Here is a 26,662-nt window from a genome sequence, read left to right on the forward strand (position 1 = left end):
ACCTACCATGGCAAAGCCCACATCTGCTTTCTTCAGAGCAGGTCCATCATTGGTCCCGTCCCCGGTTACAGCGACCACCTGCCTTTGCTCCACCATGGTGCTGTCAATGATACCTGTGATAATGATACATCACCATGGCATTGTTACAGCTTCGTAGCAGTTCTGCAGTGCCTTTGCCAGAGTTATGTAACATTTATATATATATATATATATATATATATATATATATATATATATATATATATATATATATATATATATATATATATACACACACACACACACACACACACACACACACATTCACACACTCTCTATCACAGACAGTGCACAAAAATGGGTTGCATGGGGCAATTTTACTTTATTGCTTAATAATAATCATATCTATTTAGATAAGGCTTATTCAAAAAAAAATATGGTGGAATGACCAGTATTTCAAAAAACACAAAAAGGTTGAAAAGGTGCAACACTTAAAGAGCAGGGAATGGCAGAAGTTCAGTTCATCACATTCATGTCCCTATCTGAGTTGAATTTCCATGTTCTCACTGTGTGCATGGATTTCCTCTGGGTTATCTGGTTTTCTCCCACAGTCCAAAAACAGTCCAGGTTAGCAAAAAATTGGCTTCCCTAAAATTGTCCTGGTGTGCTTGTGAATGACTGTATGCCCACTGATGGATGGTGCTCTGTCCTAGCTGTTATCTTCTCTCCACTTTCTGCGCTCTTTGAAATCCCCCAGGGGGCTGCGGTTTCTGGTTGAGAGTATGCTATGCACAGTTGGCTGCTTCTCACTGGTGTGTTGACTGGATGTAAAAGCATTGTGTAGTGTGCTGATTGTAAAGCAACCTTGGGTACTGAAAAAGGTGCTATATAAGTGTAACTTCATGTCAAATCACAAACTGCAGGATATACCATGTTGTGAGCAGGTAGGTGTTCCTCAGCCGTAGTAGACTTGCTATAGTGAGCTACCTTGGATGTGCATCAATTACGCGTATAGCACGATGTCTTTATATTTAGTAATATTTGACAGTATCCAGCCAATCCAGTATAATTAATGACAGGTTATAACAAATTTTCTGTGTTGTCAGAAGCCTTACCTTTAACCAGTGTGTGTTTGTCTGTTGGAGAGGATCGGGCAAGCACTCGCAGTTTGGGCCAAACTTTATCAATGCGTTCTTGTTCAACCTACAGACAACATGTAAGCTCTCATAAGAGACATTGGTCATAATAAAAACATGTAGCCTGCTTGCATTGTAGTCAAACATTCCCCCAGTTCCGCTTTATCATAGTTAGCACCCAAACAGATCCATGTATTTTTAGAGAAAAATACTTGACTCTAGTAGGTTAGTGAATATAGTAATAGCACACAGGGGTCCAGTTTTGTGGATAAATTTGAAACCTAACCTCTTGGACTGCAACAGTCATTTTGGTGAATGGGAATGCAAATGGCCACTGGCAACAGCTCTAAAACAAATGTGTTCCAGGAAGCTTAGTTTTAATGTGCAGTACCTCTCCCTTTTCGTTCCTGATTCGCCGGTTAAATTCTTTGCCTTCAATGCACAAGAAGTCCTCTCCGGGGTGGATGATGCCACACTTGATGGCGATGGCTCTGGCTGTGTTGATGTTGTCTCCGGTCACCATTCGCACTGTGATGCCCGCGCGCTGGCACTTCCGGATAGCCTCAGGCACCTGCAGATGCCAACCTGGTCAACTTAAAAGGCTATGGCAAGTGCAGGCCCCAGTACACCAGTGCATACACATGCAATAAAAAGCCTCTTCAGAGCTTCCTCTGTACCTTAATGTAACATTCTCACACTCTCTGCATTGCACACTAACTCTCGTAATTTAGCTCTGCAGCACAATACTGTGGCATGAAGTACCATGCTTCTTTTATGCTTGTGATCAAACTAGATTTACTGAGCAGATCAGTAAATGATTTTTTGGACTTTTTTTTACCAGCACAAGGAGGTTTCGGTGATATCCTACAGGTAATATTTACAGTGGGCCTGAAAACTTTAATCATTATACTCTGAAATTGGATACTAGAAGTAACATGCTTAATCATTAGTTTAATGCCCAGGTACTCGTCGTGCAAAACTGTACTTCTGTTAAATAAAGATTTGATTAAAAAACTTACATGAGATAATGCATAAATGTCTGTAATGACAGCACTTTTTTACAGTTCATGTCATACTGTAACGCCAACCTTTTTCAAGGCTCATGTCAGAAACTAGGCATGAGTCCAGGGTGCAATATTTTAGTGAATCTGCTGTCCAATGTCAGAGTCATTAAAATAAGCCAAGGCTGACTGTCGCCAATAAAAAAAGACCAAAGCTGCAAGACTAGAATTGGAATCGCAACAAAGGCATAGGGGTCAGAACATAACAGAATAGAGAATATAAGTGTAACAATGTCCACAATTCACAGAGAAAAACACAGGAATCTGCAACACAGGAGTGAAAATCTGGATCTGAATGAGGATTTTTTTTTTTTTTTTTTACAATATTTGCACAAGGGCAAATTGCACAAAATGTCTTCCCTACTGCTGGAGTCAGTCAGAGTCATGTTGCACGTCAGAGTATACACCTTGGTTTGTGCATTTTAATTAACAACCGTGAATGAGGTAAAGATTTTTATGCACTATTATGCACATTGTGCATTTGACAATGCAAATCATATCTGCTCAGTTATTTGAGGCAGAGATGAGTATATAAGGAAATATTCATTATGTCACATACAACTGTGCAGGAAAAGAGAAATTATGTCTAGACACTTAATCAAGACCTAAGACACTGTCATGTTGGGCAGACACCAAGTCATTTGGGGTACTTTGAAAACTACAGTTAAGTTCCACTTAACTTATTGGGGACAAGTAGAAGAGGAAAGCTTCATTAATAATGGACTAGGTCAGAGGAAGGTGACTGGTAACCTTAGACATTTAACACAAATAAATTTATTTACAGATTCTCAGGTGTCTACTGATGTATTAGCAAACAATGGAGGTGAGCCTGAAGCCAGGAACTAAGACCTCTGACTACTGCTGTACAATAACAGTTCATTCAGCTATATGAGACTAGCAGGTAATTCACTAAGAGTTATTTCTGAAAGGAACTTCTACAGTTTCATTTGCTATAATAAATCCTATCAATAGTGACTCCTCACTGAGTGTTATGCTACCAGTTGCCAAGATGGATACTCAAGATACAGTACACTAATACCAACAAATAATTTCACCACACTTACATATGCATCTGTTAGAGTGATTTCCAGACCATAACAAATGGCATTAAATTCACAAAAGATATGAGAGCTGCATATTCAAGGTATCACATGTTGTGCTTTGTTGTTTCTTACAATTCTGATTTTATTCCTCCCAACGCTGCTTTCTCTAATAGTGCATCAGAAAACAGACAATTTCAGAGTCTGGTCCTGGACATGGGGGTGGCAAGAGCTAAACCAAATAAGCTGAATAGTACAACATTGAAATGAATTCATTTCAGAGCAGAGAAAGTATGTGTCAAGGGCAGATGACCAAAGTCTTTTTTGGAGCAAGAAACTGTGTGTTCTATCTAACATTACATTTCATACAGCTATTCCTTATGCCTACACCTCTTACCGGCGTGGGATTTCTGTGACTGAGGAGTGAGATCTTCCATAAGTAAATATACTGATGCATTTAGCTAATAAAGTCAGAAAATATGAACAGTATATAGTCTAAAGTAACTCATCACTGCAATATTGTCTTGCAACATTAACATTACTTCTTGGAAGATTTCACTAATTGCTATAAGCTCTCATAAGTCGACCAACCATTCTGCAGTTACTGAAAATTCAAAATGACCAGGCTCCCCACCTCAGGTCTGACCGGATCTTCGATTCCAACCACGCAGATTGCAGTCAGATCAGTTAGAATGTTGTTTTCATCTTCCCAGTTGGGCTCCGGGTTTCCAGGAAAGTCACGGTATGCCACACAAATGGTCCTGAGTCCATCTGAGGCCATGGGTTCTATCACTTTCTTCACCATCTCATCCCTGTCTCGAGGTCGGAACACTCTTGGCTCACCCACCTCATTCAGAATACGATTGCACCTAGACCAGGGGCACCATTAGTCATTGACCTCAGAGTGTATTTATTTCAAATCATTTACAGTGTATAATTGCATAACCCATACTAACTTTGATGAGAAAATAATGCTTTTGCACTTAGTGCACAACTTTTTAGTTCTCAGATCTCCACTTCAAATATGTAACCTTCTCACATGAGTTGAAAAGAGGCCAAATGCAACTGTCTACCTGCATATACAGCATTATTCTGTGTGTACTTATAATAAGTTCTATACATTTGCTGGATGCCACAGAGGTAGGCAAAGCTATGCCAAATCCAAATCAACACATGAAAACCAAAAGGATCTTACTTCTTGAGGATGATCTCAGAGGCTCCTTTGCTGTACATCCTGAAGTTGCCATCTGGAAGTTTAATTACAGTGCTCATCGACTTCCTCACTGAGTTGAATGTATACACCTTATAAAGCTTCTCCTCTGGGATCTGGTTCCGGATGGTCTGGTAGTCCCGCTTCAGGTCAATAATCAATCCTAATAGGCCACATTCAGTTTTGTTGCCCACTTGCTTGGGGAGACCTCCATCTTTATCTGGAGGCTGAAAGACAAAGGCAGACAACAGACCCAATTAATAAAGAAGATATTTTTGAGATGTTACTCAAGGTTCATTGCTGGGAATGTCAAAAGGCAGTTAGCTACTTCATAAACATTAGATACAATGCTATCAATTCATACAAACATAAAAATGGTGAACTATTAATTTTATTAGTTTGCATGTTAGAACATCAGTAAGGAAAAGACTGTAGGATTTCTGATTTTGAGCAAAGAGATGTATGTAGCATATGCAATTGGTAAAATATTGCATACAATTATCATTTCTGTTAATCATTTACACATACATTCGCATGCTCACACTTTTAAAAGTCAAAATTGTGTGCTTACATTTGCCTATACTGGTTGGTTACATTTGCTGTAATGACACGTAGTGTGAAACACAAATGCTGTCACTAACTAAAGTGCGTACAATAGTTTCCTATAATAAACATTTTGGGCAAAAAGCAGGACTACCAGAGACAATTTACTCCCTTCTACATGTGAGTACTACAGAAATATATTACACTAGCTATATTGCACATTTATGGCAAATGGCTGACAATTTTGAACTTGCAACCTTCTGATTACCAGTGAAGTACCTTAACCACAGAGCTACCACTGCCTCAAAAACTCATTTGTGAGCTATAAATGTCTGTAGCTATAAATGTCTATAAATCTTTGAGCAATAATGTCTGCTTCCCTGTCATGCAAAGCTCATATTAATATTATTGTTATGCAATAATATTAAGTGCTACTATCTGAAACAAAGTGACCCTATCTGCACACATAGCGAAAAAAAATGTCAGACAGATATTCTGACTTCTATTACAGTGAATCCGGAAAGTATTCACAGCGCTTCACTTTTTCCATATTTTGTTAAATACATTTTTTTCCCTCAAAATTCTGCACACAATTCCCCATAATGACAAAGTGAAAAAAGTTTGTTTGGAATTTTTGCAAATTTATTAAAAATAAAAAACCCAAAAAATCACATGTACATAAGTATTCACAGCCTTTGCTATGACACTCAAAATTGAGCTCAGGTGCATCCTGTTTCCACTGATCATCCTTCAGTTGTTTCAACAACTTGATTGGAGTCCACCTGTGGTAAATCCAGTTGATTGGATGTGATTTGGAAAGGCACACACCTCCTATAGTTGACAGTGCATGTCAGAGCACAAACCAAGTCATGAAGTCCAAGGGATTGTCTGTAGACCTCCGAGACAGGATTGTATCGAGGCACAGATTGGGGGAAGGGTACAGAAAACGTTCTGCCGCATTGAAGGTCCCATTGATGGAGTGGCCTCCATCATCCGTAAATAAAAGAAGTTTGGAACCACCAGGACTCTTCCTAGAGCTGGCCTCCCGGCCAATCTGAGTGATCGGGGTAGAAGGGCCTTAGTCAGGGAGGTGACCAAGAACCCAAGGGTAACTCTGACAGAGCTTCAGCGTTGCTCTGTGGAGAGAGGAGAATCTTCCAGAAGGAAAACCATTTCTGTAGCACTCCACAAATCAGGCCTGTATGGTAGAGTGGCCAGACGGAAGCCACTCTTCACTAAAAGGCAAAAGACAGCCCGCTTGGAGTTTGCCAAAAGGCACCTGAAGGACTCTCAGACCATGAGAAACAGACCAAATTCTCTGGTCTGTTGAAACAAAGATTGAACTCTTTGGCCTGAATGCCAAGCGGCATGTCTGGAGGAAACCAGGCACCGCTCTTCAACTGACCAATACCATCCCTACAGTGAAAGCATGGTGGTGGCAGCATCATGATGCTGTGGGGTTGTTTTTCAGCAGCAGGAACTGGGAGACTAGTCAGGGTAAAGTTGACTAGGGAAAGTTGAAGGCAGCAATGTACAGAGACATCCTTAAAGAAAACCTGCTCCAGAGTGCTCTGGACTGGGGCGAAGGTTCATCTTCCGACAGGAAAACGACCGTAAGCACACAGCTAAGATAACAAAGGAGTGGCTTTGGGACAACTCTGTGAATGTTCTTGTGTGGCCCAGCCAGAGCACAGACTTGAACCCAACTGAACATCTCTGCAGAGACCTGAAAATGGCTGTGGCCTGACGCTCCCCATCCAACCTGATGGAGCTTGAGAGGTTCTGCAAAGAATGGGAGAAACTGCCCAAAAATAGGTGTGCCAAGCTTGTAGCATCATACTCATACAGCCTTGTGGCTATAATTGCTGCCAACGGTGCTTCAACAAAGTATTGAATAGTATTGAATACTTATGTACATGAGATTTTGGTTTTTTTTTATTTTGAATACATTTGTAAAAATTCCAAATAAACTTTTTTCACTTTGTCATTATGGGGTATTGTGTGTAGAATTTTGACTGGAAAAAATGAATTAAATCCATTTTGGAATAAGGCTGTGACATAACAAAATGTGGAAAAAGTGAACTGTGTACTGTGAATACTTTCTGGATGCACTGTATAATAATTCTAAAGGTCAAGGTCATTGATATAGGCCAGCATAATGAACACATTTTAGTGCAAGTCTGTGTGAACAATTGGAGGGGAGCCTTTTAGAGTTTTCAAATTAACAGAACACTGCTACATTCAGAGGAGTCATCACCTTTCAACTCTATTTAGATTCTAAAATTTCTTATACTGCCATTGCACACCATTGTGACCATCTGAGTCTTGTTGGGTCATACGTAAGGGTGTGGCCACCTGAGGTGCTGCCAGAGAGAGTGGCTGCCTCACGACGCCCGGATGAGCGGCTGGCCTCTCCCTGGTCAGCACACACTCCTGCGAGCCCTGGCATATGGCAGCCCAAGAGCTGGCATGGCTACTTCCTCTTTCCAGTGCCATTCCCCCTCGGCTCCACACGCCTCCATTCAACACTCCACCTATCCGTACCCCCCCACCACCACCAGGTCCCTGAAAAGGTCATTTTCATGACATCGCTTTGATTTTACCCACACAGCTCTTGTTCATGAGATGAACTGAAATGCCTGACCAAAGCCTGATTGGCTGGAGCAAAGAAGGGTGAGCCTATGGCGCCTGAGAGAGTGTTTGGCAAGGGTCTTGGGCCCCGTGGTGCTGCTGCAGCTGGATAGGCAACTTTGTCCAAAATATAAGACACACTTCAGGCTACTCAGCAAGATATTTCACCTTGACACAGGGTAGTGTGAAATGTGGCCCCAACAGAATTCCATGGTATGAAATAACAATCCTACCACCATACATGTGTCTCCTTTTTTAACTGGCAACAAGGATTCACTATTTTTAGTTGTTGGCATACTCATTACACTCCATTAATGTAACCTTGAACACAAGGCACAGTAAAGCCAATTTCTAAAATGTCCTCGTAAGTGGAAATGATGAGTCACATTGTTAAGTGCAGAGCTCTAATTCCTCTTTATTGGAGCCAATAGTAATGTGGAGTTTTTTAAAAAGACCAACATTTAAAATGTATTCTGTATTTCTGTATGTAATAATTAAAACTTATCTATAGGGTTGCGCTACTTTAAATAGGATAAAGCAATGTTTCCAATTGCTGGTGATTTTGACTGCAGCATGCACTACCTAAAAGGTTCTGTGCATAAAGGTATGAGAAATTCAGATGTTGGAATCTCAGCAAGTTTGGGAAGTAAAGAAATATGCAGAGAAAAGCAAACTAAGGTCATTGACCCCTTCCTAGAACCCATGTCTAATAGTTATACTGTGGTTTACATCACCATATAAAATGAAGCCTTACAGCAGATGACATTATACTAAGATCTACCAACTAAATGTGATTCCTCTGGAAATTAAGATGGTAATCCTACGAATTTATGAAGGTTTCTGATGCATACAGGTTCACGCAAATCTCCTGGCACAAATCTTGCTGAACAGGTAAAAGATATCATTGATCTTGGCTCAAGAAGGATCTAAGGGAACATACCAGAAACATATGGCCATTTAAGTACACACCTCAGTCCCTGACCTAGACAACTGTCGTCTCTAAAACACAGGGTTGCCACGTACGTACACCTAACCCTCGATCAAAGATTAATGGGCCTTAGTCAAACTGACACCAGTGTTCAAGCTGACATCTCCTACCTCAGGTCCCGGCAGTCATGCAGTACAGGTGGTCAGGGCAACCTGAGAGTGGAATCCCAGAAAACTGGCCCTCAGCTCAGACTACAGCTTGGGGTATCGCTGTACACAGAAGCCACACTTCCACCCTCAAGCAGAGCTTTCATTACAGGATACCAAAAAGGCTTCTATTGCTGAATTCCTGGTAATGCCTTCCCGATAATATAAAGATATTACAACACTGCCAGTAAGTGCAGAAAGAATAAACCATTTGTACAAGAAAAACCCATCCCTAAATCTAAGCGTCTGATAAATCTTGGAGTAAACAAGAAATAAGATGAGTATTCATAGTCTGAAGTTATGATTTTTTAAGGAGGGGGGGGTGGGGTGGGTGCTTTTTGGCAAAGGTCCCAGGAGAACCCTACACTTCACTGTTTCTTAATTACCTTTCCAACCGACAGCCATCATCTGCATCGTGTGTGCCAGAAATGCTTCTGTGCAATTTATATGGGCAGCTGGATTACAGATTACAGTCAGTGGAAGTCTGTGCACAAATCTGTGAAGTGTGCTGCATGTTCTGTGCACCCTCACCCTGCGAATCACAGTTCCTTTTTCTATGTCAGGTGACTGAGTATTTCTGTCTTTATGGGGTGCTGGTTTTATCACAGGAGAAAAAACAGAAGCGGTGCTGGATCGAGCAGAAAGTTTATAAAAAGGAATGGAGGCTGCTGGGGGAAGAGCAGGGCACGCATCGATTACATAACGCTGCATTAAAAACATTACAGAGGGGCACTGTGCTGCCTTTGGGAGCCTCTCCAAGGATAAAGTGGAGAGGCTTCTGCTGACTACAGTCTCAATTAAGCACACAGCTGAAATGATGTAGATATCAAAGGCTTCCTTTGTACAGTTATCAAAGCTTCCTCTGCCCTGTTTCCACAGCTGAATTATATAAGTTGTCCTACCCTGTTGGGAGGGGGATACCAGAGGCTCTGAATCCTCTTGAATGCAAGACACTGAGACATTCTATAGAAACCCTGGAACATTACGAAGGCTATTCAAGGTTACTCCTAGCGTCTGCTGAACAGTTTACAAGATTAATCAGACTGCTATACTTAGACATTCATTCTGTATTATTATTTTAAAGTCTAGTGGATAATGAACAAGTTTAATTAAATACAGTTGTATTTTTTATGACAATTGGTAATTGATTTTTTAAAAATCTGCAATACTAAAATTCACTGTTATTTTTTTCTATAGCTTTTTAGACTTCAGAATAATTTAATCAAATCAAATGACCCTGATATGACAACACACTGCACATTTAAATATTACTCTTTGACAATTCATCATATGAATGACACAAACACATGCTGATAGCACACACAGATGGTAATTTCAGATTAAAATGTAACCATAAAAAAAGAAAATAAATCCATTTAATGAATCTGTCTCCCATGACAAAACATGCAGCTCTAAATTCCAAAGCAGATGGCCAGAAAGTTATTATTCCAATTATCAAATTTCATTTAAAGGCTATCAAATGTAGGACATCTCCCTTGTTAGAACTGGTTTCCACATATTCAGAGCAACTGCTTGGATGTTAGGTTACATCTATTTTAGCCTCTTAAGCCTGGGACCATTTCTAATTTTGAATTCGTCTATTTCATATTGATTTTCTAATGTGATTTTGAGAAAGATTGTTGTAATTAATGTACAGCTTAATTTGCAGTATATCAAGGGATGGTGGTTTAAATTAGCTGTTTCATTTCTGTTCCAGCGTTCATGCCCTCAGGTATTTAACCAGTGTTGCCTTATTAAGAGAGCATTAATCCTCCTACTAACGTCCAGCTATGATAAGATTTACCACTGGACAATATGCCAGTTCATATTGGGCCACAGTGTATGTGACATGGAACCAAAGATCAATGGAAACAAGATCGATTTTGCAACTTATGCAAATGGTAAATATAATTTAATTATTAATTTATTATTTCATTATGATGTTATTTCTAGAAATTTGATTACTGACTGTGTTCATTATTCTGCTACATTCAAGCGTCTATGAAGTGCTCTCTGAGCTAAAAAAAACAAAAACAAAAACCTTTATTGTGTAAGAAGTCTTTAAAATGTCCTCCCTCATTCACACTAGCTAATCTGGATGGTCTGGTGTTCTGAGCGTATTACTGCCAACTGTTCACATTGCTTTTTATTCATAGTAGCACAGGGACTTCTCTTTAAACAGCTGAAGGACAGAATGACCTCTTACCAGAATTTTTGATGTGTAGGCACTATTAATGGATATAGAGTTGACCAGGAAGTCCAGAGTTTTGGGAGGGATGGAGCTTGGATCTGGGATCACCTTGTAGTGAATATCTCCCACATAACATTGCACTGCTGTCATCCTGTTAGTGGTCAGTGTACCAGTCTTGTCCGAACAGATTGCTGTAGCATTGCCCATGGTCTCACAGGCATCCAGATGGCGCACCAAGTTATTATCCTTCATCATTTTCTGCAAATGCACATTGATACATTGATTACATTACAGGAAAAAACAACCCATAAAATATTGCCATAGTTGTCTTACATAGACCGTTTTTACATGCGTTCATTTACAGGTGTAATTTGCATCTAAAACAGGTTTGTTGTGACAGTGGAGGAAAATGAGTCAGAAACAGTGTGACGGAGACTGTCATTCCCTGAAGGACAGGTTGGTGAGAAGGAGACGATCACTCCTGAAGGTGAAATAGCTGTTCTGGCTGTTGTGCCTGAGAGCTGGATTTTTGGTTCGGTGGTCAGTGTATCTGTAGGTAGGAGCTGGGCTCGAGACCTCAGCCTTCATCACAGATAGTGATATGAAGACTTGGCTATCATTACCATGTGGTCCTATGAGCACTAAAACATGGGCTTTACCTTGACAGAGTAAGCCAGGGAGATGGTGACGGCCAACGGCAGTCCCTCGGGGACAGCAACCACCAGGACAGTGACGCCAATGATAAAAAACTTGACAAAGTACTGAATGTAGATTGGAGTGCATTCTGGCAGCCATTGTCTCTTCTGGAGCACAAAGTTGTCAATGGCAAAGTAGAGCACCAGGATGATGACCGTAAGGGCGGACATTCCTAAACCTGCAAATGGACAGGGAGGACAGGCAATGCTTTGTAATTGTACTTCCTTAATGCCTTATAAACACACTTAAAACCAGAGTGGATCTGGAGCCAAAAAAAAAAAAATCAAAATCAATTAAATCTTGTTCTTTTAAGTTAAGCAAAAACTAGTCAACTCCAAAAGTCCATGTTTGTTTAGTTGTGTAGAACACTGAGAAAAAACATCATGGCAAATAGCAAGAGCAACAAAATCATGAAGCAAATGTTGGGGAGGTTGGGGGTTTACCTGCTTTGCCAATCTGTACTGCCAGCTTTGTCAGCTTGCCTTGTAGGACAGACTTCTCTTTTTTCGAGCCGCCAGACTTCTTCTTCTCCTTATCGTCGGTTTCACCACCCTCTGCGCTCTTCAGCGGCTGCATCTCCATGGCAGCAGCTCCATCTTGCTTCTTCACTGCAATGGTCAGAGGGGGCAGACTTTGACGATAGGAAGCCTGACCACTCTGCCCAACTCCTGGGGCAGGACTTTCCAGCTACTCTCAGCCAATGCATTGTGCTTAGTTTTGGGGTGGCTGATGACAGTATCAACCACACTATAGTGTGAGTTCTAGTTTCTGAGCTCAGGACACTTGTTTATTTATCAGGTAAATTCATATAACAACCCAGAGTAAAAGAAGGTTATTGTCAGCTCTTTCATCAGGCAACTAAGACAATAAGCAGAATACAGACGGTGACTTTAGTTCACTGATCTGAAAGAACTGTGGTATAGACGTCAATTAAATGAAGGTCAAACTGTCCCCAGAAACAGAACAGACTCTATATTGGTAACAACGCCTGGTAAAGAAACTATACACCACAGCTCTCAAAGATGCTCTGTGGACATGTAAGAAAACATCTTGCAGTTTTAAAAAATATGCTCAGAAACAGCAGAATACAAAAGACAGCCATGAAGACCTTTACCAAAGTGTCAGGAGGTTTCTTGAGATGAATTTGTAAGTGTTGTGTGCACTAACATGAGCAGTACCATGCTTGGTACAAAATATTAACTGTAGTGTAATGCCAGTACTTAAGAACATATGCAATCTTATGTTAAGTACAAAACGTATAATCTGCATGACTGGTAATTTAATATTCAATATCTTGTTTTCCCTGTAAATGGATACAGAATTTCTATGGATTTCTGGCTCAGAAGCTTGTGATTTGTTAGACCCGTTTAATTTTTGACCTTTACTTGAAGTGAATAGTATTCCCATGACAATCCTTGCTCTGAGTCACAAAAGCCTGAAATGCAGTCAAAGACCCGGTCACGACTACTGAAACTACATTTGAAAAACCCGATAAAAGTGGGGAATAAATGACAAGCTTTAGACAGAGAGAGAGAGAGAGAGAGAGAGAGAGAGTGAGAGAGTGAGAGAGAGAGACCAAGAGATCATCGAGAGACCCTGGCACACTTGCAAGAAGCTGTAGACAGCTAGAACAAGAAACGACAACACTGCAAACAGACATCAAGTTTAATGGACGGGGCTGGGACCTGCACTACATCATGGAAGAGAAAGAGAGCTCAAACCAGGTGGTAAGATAAAAGTAGGTTACCTTTGGTCTGGTTGTTCTCCATATTTCCATCCTGCATTTTACCTATGATGGAGACATACAAGACACGGAACGAAAATAACAGAAAGCAGACGATAAAACATTGATCACAAAGACGTGACAGTGAAACCAAAATAAAAAAGGAAGACAGAAAAATGAGTATTTCATCAACATCTCAGTGACAGTAACATATATAACACATAGTTGTATCATAATGACATGTACTGAAGTAGAGTATGGGTTTGGGTGAAGGTGCTGAATGTCTGGCATTTGTGATTCAGAAAGAGTGAGCTAATGCCCCAAAAGTTAATTTTGGGCAACCGTGTCTATTCTATTAGCAGTAAACCTTGGTGCATAATTTGATAATTTGCTAAAAGCTGTTATTATTACTCTTCATATGTGCTTAATATATGTTCATATGAATCTCAGATATGTTATCAAATTTCCAGTGGCAACAGTACATATGTTTTAGTGACTTAATTTTCAGTGGTTTGAAGTAAATACCACAGAATGTGAATTGTCACAGTATAGCTGTTTAAGTCTCCCAATTCATTTTTTTTTTTGCCACATATGGAAAATGTCAGAAATAAATAAGATACAAAGACTGTTCTCCTGAGACAAACAATATGATAAATACTATATTGAATTGTTTCTGATTATGTGTTATGATTTGGTGCTAAAAATGAACAGAAGTGCTGCTCCTGTAATGACCAAGAGTTTGACACATCAACAATACATGAACAGCCATTCGGATATTCCATGGGATAGGACGAACAGGACACAAACAAGAAGGGAGAGAGGAAAAGTTCACAACCACACAGGACATGCAGGGGAGAGTCTGACACTAAGGTGCACATGCAGCACCACAGATGACAGGAGGGGGAGAGGCCTAGCAGTCATACCACTAAAGACTTCCTGGATAAACCCTAAAACTTAGCTAAAAACATGTCTCATACAAACTCAGTATGGAGGCCACTACTTCGAGCTGTCATGTTAAGATATACTGCCTTCAAGTTTAACTTATCAAACAGTCCCAAGGTAGCAGCAACAACAGCAAAACAAACAAACAAACAAAAAACTCTGCACCATATTGTAAATATGTAAATACCATATTGTAAATCATGTGAACAGAAGTAAAAAAAAAAAGTAACTTTAATAGAAAGAAACATTAGCTTAATGCACTAAGTGTAATATAAATAAATATTGATGATCAAAAAAAGTCCTTACTGGTAAAGTGAACTGTATTGAATCTGCATTAAGAGGTCATTTTTAAGGCTTCAGTAGACCTTCCAGTGCATCTCGAATCTGACTAGCTCAAGACATAAAGACAATCCCAACAGAGCAATTTGAGGAAAATTATGTATAGAGAAAAATGGTTGAACAATCCTAAGAAATGTTTGGGGAAATTCTAACATTCTTTTCTTAAGAGAGAGAGCAGTGAGATGGCAAGCTCAGCAGAATAACCTACCTTAGAACTTTTTCACAATGCACCATAAAGGACTATGTGATCTACAGGCTAATGTTGAGCTACGTGACTTGTGGGTTGACCCCTTATATTACACCCAAAGCACACTTGGCCCACGAGTTCTCAGCCCACCTTCTTCCCTGTCACAGCCAAAACCATCCAAAGGCCTGAACTGCTTCCATACTGTAGCATTCCTACCCAGAAACTTACTTACAGCTGTGCTAACTAAAAGGGGTGGGGTGGGAGGGGAAGGCCACAGAGTCAGGTGACATGCAGTGGGAGGACTGCTGGCAGGAGAGGAGAGTCAGCACAACTGGAGAGAAAGAGAGGAAAAGGGGGTGGAGCCATGAGAGAGGAACAACGGAGGTCTTGTCAACCTACCATTGACTAGGCTGGTGTTACCAGGGCAATTTACGGCTGCAGCACCATCGGTTGCTATAGTTGCAATGGGGTGGGAGGAGGGATGGGAGTCTAGCAAGTAATAATGAGCAAACAAAATAAACACATAAATAAATAATCAAAGGATAACAGTGAACAAAAACAGTATGGCAAAGAGCATCTTCACCACAATTAGTGTAGATCAAATATGTGGCTTTCAATTGATTCAGGGAATGGTGTCAATGAGCAAAACATTCAAAATGCAACATAAGACAGGTTACACAGAACATAGGCAGATGTAAATGAAACTGAAGCACACAACAACACAATGATCAATGGAATAACAGAGTGAGGATTGGCCAGTTTTCAACATTTTGCAAAACTACTACCAAAAAAAGAAAGAAAAAGGGAAAAAAAAATGGAATCTTCCAGCTTTATGTAAATCAAGTACTTGTTAGGCAGGTAGATAATAGAGAGTAGATGGGTAGCTAGATAATTAAAAATCATTATAAGGAGTGATTAAAGTTATTTTAAAAATTTGACATAGAGCAGATATGCATCAGTCGCCTCACTTACAAATTACATCTTGTTAAGCAATTACATTTCTAGGAAGCTACACCTTTCATACTACATTTAATCAAAAGTGGCCAGTGTGAAATAACTATATATATTTTGCAGGCACTTTGAGTAAAGCATTCTATACACTAGTCTATTCTATAGTATTATAGCCTTTAATGACTCAGCAAAAGAAAAATACAGGCAACACACTTTTAAACCAATGATGTGCATTTATGAATGCTTTCAGAAATCATGGACATCCTCTGGGCATTAACATGGTATGGAAGTAATATCAAAAACTAACCACAGTCCAAAAAATAGGACTGAATGTCCTTTAAAACATAGAGGAAACAGGTTTTTAAAAGACTACTGAATTCCCTTACACTCCAAATATTAATAAATCATAAACTAGCATTGATGGTTTCGTATTCGGTCAACCCATTGATCAGCACATCTATGCAAGGGGATGGATGGAATGCACTAATGTACTTATTCTGCATACTTTAAAAAATGTAGTGGGTGTGCATCTCTTTTTAAGTGAAGAGTCACTGTGCTTGAAGCTGGGTTAAGGATGGGAGAGGGAGTTTAGTAGGGTTTTAAACAGGCCAAGGGATAACTGCACTACGGTACATCCGTCGGGGAAAGCAGGGTCTGGGGGCGGACATAAAGGGGAATACTCTACCTGCTAGCTGCTGGCCATCCTTGTCTGCCTGACCTGTATTGTGGTTTGTAGAATAACAAGAATGTAAGGCCTTGTACTAGCAGACAGCATTAGCATAATTCACAGAAAACTGCCACACTATTTTGGTATGCATTCAGATAACAGATAAGTTGAGCTGCTCCTCTTCCTCGTGACAAGGGTTCAACTGATGAGGATGGTGGAAAGGCCGGCACAATGCTGCCTCTGACATGATGAAAGCCTGCCATCACAGTGTTCAACTCACTGGCCACAAAGCGTCGTCCGGAACTTTTGTGGACTCGGAAAAGGCCGCCGAGCGCTCAACTTCGCACCAGAGCTAATCAAACACCCAATTTTCCTTGCGGGTCAAAATAAGGGAAGTGAGTGACCCTGTCATCCTTTCGTCCTGACAAGTACAGGGCCAATCAGGTCCCTGAGGGCCCCTGACCACTGAGGGACATTGCACAACTGGATATCAAACCAAAATTCCAGTTGTATAATGCATTACTGCACTGCTAGGCAATGATTTTACTGCACCCTTGGCGGTAAGTAAAGAAACTGTTATAAATCATCATGTACAATAGGTGGGTAAATTAATAAAGTGAGTTCAGTAATTCCCAGGTGGAATTAAAACACAAATCTTTGGAACAAAATTGCAATAGTCAACATACAGGAGATGATATAAATATTAATATACTACAGCAAGTCAAGACTGAAACAATATGAAACCTCCTCTAATTGATTTATATTCATGCCACATTGATACAATTTCACATATTCAACAGCTAGAAACTGTCTCCATGTAAACTGTTAATTGGCTTTGAAACACATGTTCAGAGACTCTGTTGATGTATAAGATTAGACAATACAAGCACCAGTCTCCTTCTTATATATCATACTTTTTTTTGACTGGAGATTCAACTAAATTTTAAATATTATGACATCAGTTTAATAGAAGAAACCATTTTTTTTTCTCAATTTCTGCTAAGGTCAGTGCTCTCACATTCCTTTAACACAGCTACCAGAACCCATGAGTAGGTAACAGTAGCCTATAAGCAAACCATTAAACATTTTCATGGTATTCAGTCACTATGGGCTAGCTAAATTTAAATGTGCAGACACGACTTATGCACTTGCCAGAAAACTCAGACTTTCACAGCAACAGTCCAGTTACACTCCTCAGTGTTAGACTGGCTTTCTACATCCGCACTCCACTCACCTCCCCCTCCCACCCCCCACCTGAGAGTACCAGCATGTTTTGGTTGTGAGAGAAACCAGCAAGCGTATGCATTATGCAGTACTAAGTCCTAGCTATTTCAAACATCTGCACCATTCTGTGTAAAGCAAACAGAGGGGGGTGCACCTTACACACATGATAGTAATCCTGTTAGTTGCTAAGCCAATAATTGTTGAACTTTAGTCTGTCTCTCACCAGTTTAAAGCAAAATTACAACCAAAACATGTAACTTGGATACAAGGGTGTCCCACTGATTTCCGATATTGCATTTCAGGTTATTACCTTATGAGCAGTGTCATAAATTATGCTTTATTGCAGTGGTATTACACAAGGGGGTACCCAAGAAAAACAAATTCATGTAAAAATCATAGTCTAGGGGTGTAACAATAGCTTTCGATTCAGTCCTATTCATGATACAGCTTTTGATTCAGTCCTATTCATGATACTGATTCATGATATGATAATTTGGGTGAAAAAATGTGGCCAGTGGCCACATGGCTAATTTGAAAGCTGTAGTTGGCTCAATCTCAGTTTCACTCACGTGAAATATTACTTATGAGCCTGCAGATGACAGGTCGAAGACCTGCAGCTGGGGCAATCAAGACCCTGGTAAAGGTTAAGCTGATTCTGACTGTTGATGTCCAAACAAAGCTATTGCAATACTTGTAATGATTAATAGAATGAAGGTAATATGTTTTGTCACATTTCTGCATTGTGTGACAGTGTACATTTCTACCCACATTAAAACATTAAATTGTTTTAATGTTAAAAATATACAAACTTAGAATTTCATGATATGTATGCCCCCCACACACATACACACATGCCAGCATTCACTCACACACACTGTTTACTGCAACAGGTAAACATTAATATTCTTTCCAATATATTAAGTGCAAGAGTTTTGCACTTGTAATTCAAATGTACATGTTTAGCACAGACATACAAATTTGCTTGAAATAGAGTACATAAAATAAGATTATTTTATCATTTTCAATCCAGAGCTAAAACAGGACAAATAATCTCATATGAATCATTTTCAAACTTCTGACACACACGCTAGTTTTCTAAATAGAGATATTATTGGAAGTATAAACAATTCTCTATTGGGCTGTCAATTTTATTGTTCACTTAAGCATACATTCAGTAATGATGGCTGTGTTAATTGTATTGAGAGCAATGACATTAGTTTGCAGACATGTGCTACATCAACAACTACTAAAGGAGCAAGGTAATGGGTGCACTGGAGCCCTATCTCACAACCCCTCTTTTATTACCAAAATATAGTTCTATTTGACCATCACCTATTATTGTTTCATTATTTCACCCAGATTATATTGCATTGTAGAGCTATAAAGACACCAACTGCAAAGTGGAAAAGCATGTTAAAAACTCAATCGAACCTATCTACGGAAAACAATACAGGTAGACACTCATACCCACAGCCTGCTATTGAGTTTCTGACAGACGAAGCCTTCATTACACACTATACCTTTCTTCTCTTTCTTCTCTTCCTCTTCTCCACCAGCACCAAGCAGGGTGAAGATGATCCCGCTCTGAGAGTTTACGCCAACAGCCGTGACCACCATTCGACCCGAGCCCTCCATCACATGGGTACCTGTGGATTGAGGAAGTGCAGTTGCAGTAAGTATTGGAAGCAGGGTGTCTCAGAGATAGTTGGAGGGATGCAGCAGTTTGACCTTGACGCAGTAGTCCTGAGACAAGTGAAGCAATTGCATGGTGCGATGTTTTGGACAGATGCATGAATTAAGTGATGCCACACATTTTGTGGCTGGGCTGGGGCATCAAAGCTGCCTGACATTTTACTATTTTATTGTGCATTTGTCACCATTTCTTAATTTGGTGGACAGAAGTAAAAGCCCTGTGACAGGGTAGGTGGAGTAGTGCAACAGAGGGTGTGACATTTATCCAGTTTAAACCCTCAGTTGTTATACTATTAATACACATTAAAAGATACATAAACACAAATATTGTTACTTTGGTATTCTCAATATCCTGTCACTGTTGGTTTTAAACTATCAGTGTAGATGTGTAGTAAGAAAACAGGATCTAACCAGAGAGGAGCATGGGATCCTTGTCTGCAGATTTCCGGACATGATCCGATTCTCCTGTTAGGGAGCTCTCATCAATCTTCAGGTCATTGCCTTGTATCAAGACTCCATCAGCTGGAAGCAGATCACCTGGACAAGGAAGTATGAAGATATATGGGAACAATGATCTGAGCACAGCCGACCCCCATGATACTTGGTTTAATATGGCCAGGTTTCACATGCTACTTAGACTTTTACTTAACCCTTAAGAGTGTAATTCAGCCCAAGACTAAGTTTCATGGAAAACTAGTTACTGATTTTAGAATTAGTAGAACAACCATATCCCACAAGACAAGCATTAATTCTAGTGGCATACCACACATGTAAGGGTACTTTTGCTTAATTTATGGTGTTACGAATGCCAGGAATCACGCTCAATCCCACACTGCCACGCCTGACTTTTCCCACACGCGCCTCCGATCTGGTTCGCCGGAATACTAGCACACACTTGATCATTGTTTCCCTCATTACTGCTCCCTTACTTAAGCTCCCCTCCCTCAGACTCACATTGCGAAGTATTGCCAACCTTATGTTGCGTACCAAGCGGTTCAGGTACAGTTTTGTCTTCCTGGTTTTCAACTCCTGCCTGTGTTTCAGACCTTGCCTCCTGCCCGACACCTGGACACTCCCCAGACTCTGCCCCATGTTATTGACCTTGCAACAACCTGACTATGAATACCTGCCTGACCTCACAGATCTGTTTGATTTATCAAATAAAACCTCTTTTGATTGGATACTCTCCCTCATTTGTGAGTGTAATTGTTACATATGCTTTGAAAGTTATCTGCACCAATGTTTATATGGGCAAACATAAGAGAAACTCTGATTTTTCAAACTGATTTCTCAATATAAAAGATATTAGCCTCACTCTCTTGGTTTGTATCATGCCATCAATATTGGCTTTCCCTCCCTGGAAGAACATGCACAGAACTGGCTAAACATGGTTGAATATGGTTGAACAGAGCTTTACATGGCTGAACAGAGCTTCACATGGCTCAACAGAACTAAACATGGCTGTCCAGAACATTCGTGGCTGTCCAACTTTCCCTAAGCTGCCTTGCACACTACCATTATCCCCATTCCAGCTGAAAGTTCAGAATAATGACAGGCCATAGATTGGTAGCCCTCAAGTTTGGGCTCCAACTAGCCATGATGGGTTCGTTTTCCACTGTACAAAGTCTTCTTCCACAGGCAGCATGTGTCATTGCCAGCCATGTGAAACTCTATAGTCTCCAGACATTTTCATTATCCCTCTACACTAGGATCCCACATATGGTTACCATCTTTGCCAGTGTGTCAGAAGGAATCCATTTTTTAGCTTTAAAAAAGCCCCAATAAAATTGAATCTCTCTTTGTTATAACCCTGCTTAGTTTAATACAATTCTCATATCTCATTCAAACACTGGTGACAGGGTGATAAAACTCTGAATTTGTCCTCCCATTGTTCATAATTAGATAATCAAATAGCGGTCTTGCTTACTTAGTCAAATGGCCTTGTGTCTGCTCATCTAGTTCCAAAATCTGATGTTAGATTTATAAGTTTCTTTACCCTATATATCTGGATGAAATATATACTGTGTATGACTATGTATGTGACAAATAAACCAAACTTGAAATGTGAAATGAAGCGAGCTCTTTTGAATGTCTATATTTGGAAATACAGAGTCAGTAGTAAATCAGAGGTCAGGGGTTAAAAAAAATTCACTGTTGCCCTTGGTCACTGTCTGTGTCTACCCAGGCTCTGTTACGCTACTTGGTGACAATGTCTCTTACAGAGAGCCCTTCATGAACACTTTCGACCTGAACTGATACGTACCGTACTTGACTTGGGCAATGTCGCCAACCACGATGTCAGCCACAGGGAGCTGGATGACCTGTCCTCCACGCACCACCTGGAACTTCTGCTCCTGCTCGATGCGGCTCTGTAGGCCCCGAAACTGCTTCTCCTTGCTCCAGTCATTGAAGGCTGTGACGAGGACCACGCACACCACGGAGAGCAGGATTGCAGCGCCTTCAATCCAGCCAGCCTCTGCCTCTCCCTCATCTTCCGCACCAGCGTTTGCTGTCCCACAGCCTGCAGCAAGACACAGGAGACATGGGAAGGGTTCCGAACTGTAGCCCACAGTGGGTGTTTGCACACAAGTACTTATCATCACATATGTTCTTTTACACACACAAGCATATTAATCTCTCAGCTGTATATCCATTTAGCACTTGGACAGACTGCATGGAGTGGGCAGATAGAGGGCAAAATTGCTTTCCAATGTATGTGCCCATGGCTATATATATATTTGCATAGAATTTCAATATGATGCCTATTTAGTGGAAGACTGGATGAGCTTTTGATTGCATAGGCAATGGCTATGGAAACTTTTTCTCTGGTGCCTTCAAGCAGAAGTTAAAAGGAAATATGCCATTGTGCATGGCCACACACAGCTAAGATGCTGATAGCAAAAAACAGAAAATCACCGTTAGCTTTAGCATTTGAACTAGTAAAAAAGCAATAGCATAGTTAGACTGGGCTGGTTCCAAGACATATGTGGTACTTTTTATTACATTAATTTATTCATTATCACAGCCTGATTGCTTGGTTGATGTGAATTAAGTGCAAACCATACAAGCAGCAAGCACAGCATCAAAAGGGCAGTGAAGCCATCCATGACTGAATCCCAATCGTGCCACATGTCATCTGAAGCAAACTGTAACTGGCATGAGAAGAATTCTATTTAGGTTTCCACTATGATCTGACTGATTTACCATTTAACTAATTAAAGTTGTAGATATATGCACACTGGACCTTGCTTGACCATCACATGAAGATATGGAAGTCATGTGTCCCATCAAGACAGCTGCTGTTGAACCTGTTTTATAAGTTAAAGTCAAGTCAAACTGTATAATATAAATAATAAAAATAATAAATGCAGTATAATAAAATATTTGCCTTTAAGAAAATTAACATCTGAAATCTGATACTCATAATAAGTTACATATTAATAATAATCATATTATTTAGCACTGTTTAACTAAAACTTTCGAAGACTATTTAAATTATGAATGAATAAAATTATATTGGCTGAGATAACTGTAATTTTTAGTGCTTCAAAATAGGTACTTTTATCACTGCAGGCTAAATTTTCATACCAGTTGAGTACTAGTTTCTACTGACTCACATTGCAGACTTAATAGCTACGTATTTCCACTAGGTTTACTAACAAATGTAGGGAGTTTGAAAATATCATGTGAGCAACAGTTCATCACCTCAATGTTAGCAGGCTCTTTCACTGCAAGAGGCATTTGAATAGTTCTAAGAGACTTATCCATATATGCATATAGCACTAGCTGTCTGTAACATATACTTTTGATGATATTTTTAGAGGCAAAAGCCCAACTGACAAAATAAAGCAAGCATGCTTTGACAACCAGTCTGGGTTCTATAGCACATTTCTGCTATTCGTTGTGAAAAGTGTGAGCGACCCAGATTGGTGGACCAAACGTCAGAGCCAGACTGCCCAAAACAACATATCAGGCTGAAAACATCAAAGATGCAGGCAGGGATGGAAAGTCTTACTGAAACAGACAAGAATTCTATTTAAAGAGCCCTTTTGTACCTTAATGTGGTTTAATTATCCTAAGACATTTGAATGCAGAGTAAATCTCACTCTTTACTGAGAATTACACTACACTGCATCACTGATGCTCCTGGGTCCTAGCGCACCCGAACTAAACACAGCACTGCAGTTTGTTGTTTACGCTACTATTAAGACACCTGACAGAACTCACATTTGGCTTGATAATTAGCCAATGATATATCTGAGCAGGGAAAACGCTAATCTGGGCAGGACCATTGCCCTTGACTATTATGTACTGTGCCCTCGACGACTATGGACTGTGCCCTCATGACTAGACATTATGGTTTTTCAACTTTCCTGCAAAAACCCTCCAAGTAAATGAGCTACTTCTCAGCACACAAATTTGGTGGGAGCTCTTGGCATGTTACAGTGCCCCAGTTTTGGCCAGGCTCTGTGCGGTTAACTAACAGTCACAACTGCACTGTTAACTGTCACTGACATAATGGAAAAATGGTCTGAGCCATAATGCATCGTATTGAACACAACTACATCTGCAACTGTGACATTGATCCTGCCACTGCTGAATGCACCATAACACAGAGGAGATTCTTCCCTATTAAACAAAACAGTGGTGTGCACTGGTATTTAAAGGAACTAAAACAATTATCACTGGTGATTATGTAGTCATCTTTGACAACAATTCCATAATAACATGGTATTACAGAATATATACTTTATGTGATGAAAAATACAGTCAGCCTTTTTTATCTGTGGGTTCAACCACCTGCATACTGGAGAAAAACCCCAGGAAAGTATCATAAAGCAAAACCTGAATTTGCCACACACTAAGCACTAAACAGATCCTCACTTCAGACAGAGAGAGTGAGTGAGTGAGAGAGATTAGAATATATTAAATCATTTATTTTCTATATGTATCTGTATTTTAAATATTCTGTGTTTTAGTTTATTTCTCTTTCAGATCATTAAATGCAAGCAATCTGTTAAATGCTGCAAAAAAAAAAAATGCATGTGGTTGCTGACATATGTGGTTGCAGATACCTACTGTACTGTATAGTTAGGCCTATGACAGCTGCATCAATTTTTTTCATTATTTGCTAAACAACACAGTATAGCTATTGAGGACAGTATAACTCTCAAAATGGCAGTGGTAGCTCAGTTGTTTAAGGTACTTGACTTGTAAATAGAAGGTTGCTAGTTCAAGCCCCACCACTGCAAAGTTGCTACTGGTGCGTCCCTTAGCAACTGAGAACCCTTGACTGCTCAAGCTGTTCTCAGTCATTTTTTGGATAAAAGTACCATCTAATTCTGTAAAGTATACAGGAGGATATTTGTAGGTTATATGCAAATATGATTTTATATAAGCAGCTTGAACAGCCACAGATTTTGATATCTGCGGGGGTTCCTGGAATCAATCCCCCGCAGTGGGTTGACTGTACTAGAAAGCAAAATACATCATCACTAATCATGAACCATTTCAAACTTAAAAGAGATCGCCATAAAAATGGATGGAGAAAAATACTGCGGTCCAGATAATGAATGACTGTTCAGTGTTTGGCATATCTTTTATAAACAGGGATTTTAAACACTGAAGCATAGAGCCCAATTTACATATACTAATTATTACTCTTTGCTATTTCATTAATTAGTAATGTGTCAGTTTAACAAGATTTCTTAATTTCTTATACACACACACACACACACACACACACACACACACACACACACACACACGTCCACTGTGGCATGGCGCTTTTGTACTATATCCCACTTCAGGGTGCAAAATGTCACAGTGCTTGTTAGGTGCTGTCCGTGGTCCTGAAGTGCAGACTTCTAGTGTTAGATAACTGCTCGTGACACTCTGAGCTGCACATTACAGCAGACCAGAAAGTACTGCAACATGCGATTGTGATATCTGTACCCAGGAGTTTGGAATCACCATACATAATTAGCCTGCCTGACAGGACATTTCACTATTAAGCTATTGAGGTGCCTGTGTGTGCTAATGTATGCTGTTACTGACCATTGAAATGTAAATAGGATGTCTTTAAATTTCTTTTCACTTTCACTAGGAGTGGGTTTTGTATGGCTTGCAATTTTGGTTTCATATTAGGTCTGATCTACAAAGTGCCAAAGAGTCATCTTTTCTCAATTATGTGGTAACATACTGTAAATGGACTATACACTGGTACCCTTTTTTGACCTACAGTTACTTTGGCAAGGTTTCCATTGGGCTCCCTGGTGAATGAAAAGTGAGATTTTTCTCTATTGATCCCTGTGCTTACTTAGCAGAGCAGGGCTGTGGCCTGAAAAACTGTAATAGCATAATTTAATCTGAACACTGAGCTGTCTGGGCACAGAGACAGGCAATTAATCTTCCTTCAGAGACATAGACAATGTCATCCTCTTCCTCCTCCTCCTCAAAAAAAGAGCACCTGCCCCATGTGTCCAGCACAGGAGCAGTGTGCACCCAGTTATAGCTCAGTCTTCGTGACTCAGCCTATAGTAGATGCACACCAACAATGATACTCACATTTACACAAGCACATGCACACACATGCACACACATGCACACATACACACACACGCACACACACACACAGACACACACACACACACACACACACACACACACACACACACACACACACACACACACACACACTTGCAGGTCCTTTCTATTTTCACCTTAAGTTGTATACTATATATCAAGGTGACAAAATTAGTACTTTGGAGCCAAAATGTTACCTATATTTTGGGGCCAAAACATTATATGGGGCTGTAAGTCTCACAGACACTTCATGATTGTTAAAGAATGAAAGCAGAGTGCTTACAGTCTAAATTAAAGTATGGGTAGTCCAGAGCAGCTGCAAGATTCATCCTTCCTTGTTATTTTAATGATTAGGTATTTCTTAAAAAGGGAGGTGGAAGTTTACAAGCAGAATGTAATGTTTTACAAATGCTGGACCTTGGTATGGATGGCACAAGACTTTTGGAACCACAGAGGGTACTGTGGCATAAACAAAAACAGAGAACTAACTGTCTTTGCTGGTTTGTTTTCATGCCTGATATAAATATGCTTTCATCCCAACAAACAAGCTGGACTGACAATATGGCAAACGGTAAATGAAATATAGTAGGGACTGTAGGGACTGGTCAGAATCATGTTTTTTATAGGCCCTGTTCATTTGAGAGGGACAATGAACAGCTTTGAATTCACTAAAGTTGAAATGCCACCTAACAATGCAACACATTTTTACTATTACCTTTTTCATAAAGTGC

The 26,662-nt window shown here is 40.0% G+C and overlaps 1 protein-coding gene across 13 annotated transcripts in view; it reads right to left on the minus strand.

The window, feature by feature from the left end:
• atp2b2 (ATPase plasma membrane Ca2+ transporting 2) overlaps positions 1-26,662 on the minus strand; it is a 101,396-nt gene that overhangs the window by 10,646 nt on the left and 64,088 nt on the right. For 6 of the 13 annotated variants that reach the window (XM_027020339.3, XM_027020335.3, XM_081705325.1 and 3 more), the window contains exons 4-17: positions 21,610-21,867; positions 19,758-19,883; positions 19,175-19,300; positions 16,449-16,481; positions 15,212-15,301; positions 13,369-13,410; positions 12,065-12,229; positions 11,585-11,799; positions 10,941-11,183; positions 4,412-4,653; positions 3,851-4,085; positions 1,507-1,686; positions 1,095-1,182; positions 7-113 (exon numbers count right to left, since the gene is read on the minus strand). In XM_027020339.3, coding sequence (XP_026876140.1) covers positions 7-113; positions 1,095-1,182; positions 1,507-1,686; positions 3,851-4,085; positions 4,412-4,653; positions 10,941-11,183; positions 11,585-11,799; positions 12,065-12,229; positions 13,369-13,410; positions 15,212-15,301; positions 16,449-16,481; positions 19,175-19,300; positions 19,758-19,883; positions 21,610-21,867 — 2,150 coding nt within the window. The remainder of the gene's footprint in view (positions 1-6; positions 114-1,094; positions 1,183-1,506; positions 1,687-3,850; positions 4,086-4,411; positions 4,654-10,940; positions 11,184-11,584; positions 11,800-12,064; positions 12,230-13,368; positions 13,411-15,211; positions 15,302-16,448; positions 16,482-19,174; positions 19,301-19,757; positions 19,884-21,609; positions 21,868-26,662) is intronic. The other 7 variants (XM_081705329.1, XM_081705335.1, XM_081705333.1 and 4 more) reach the window with 4 other exon arrangements.

This window comes from Electrophorus electricus, chromosome 22 (assembly GCF_041902795.1).
Source record: "Electrophorus electricus isolate QZ-2024a chromosome 22, ASM4190279v1, whole genome shotgun sequence".
Lineage (NCBI taxonomy): Eukaryota > Metazoa > Chordata > Actinopteri > Gymnotiformes > Gymnotidae > Electrophorus > Electrophorus electricus.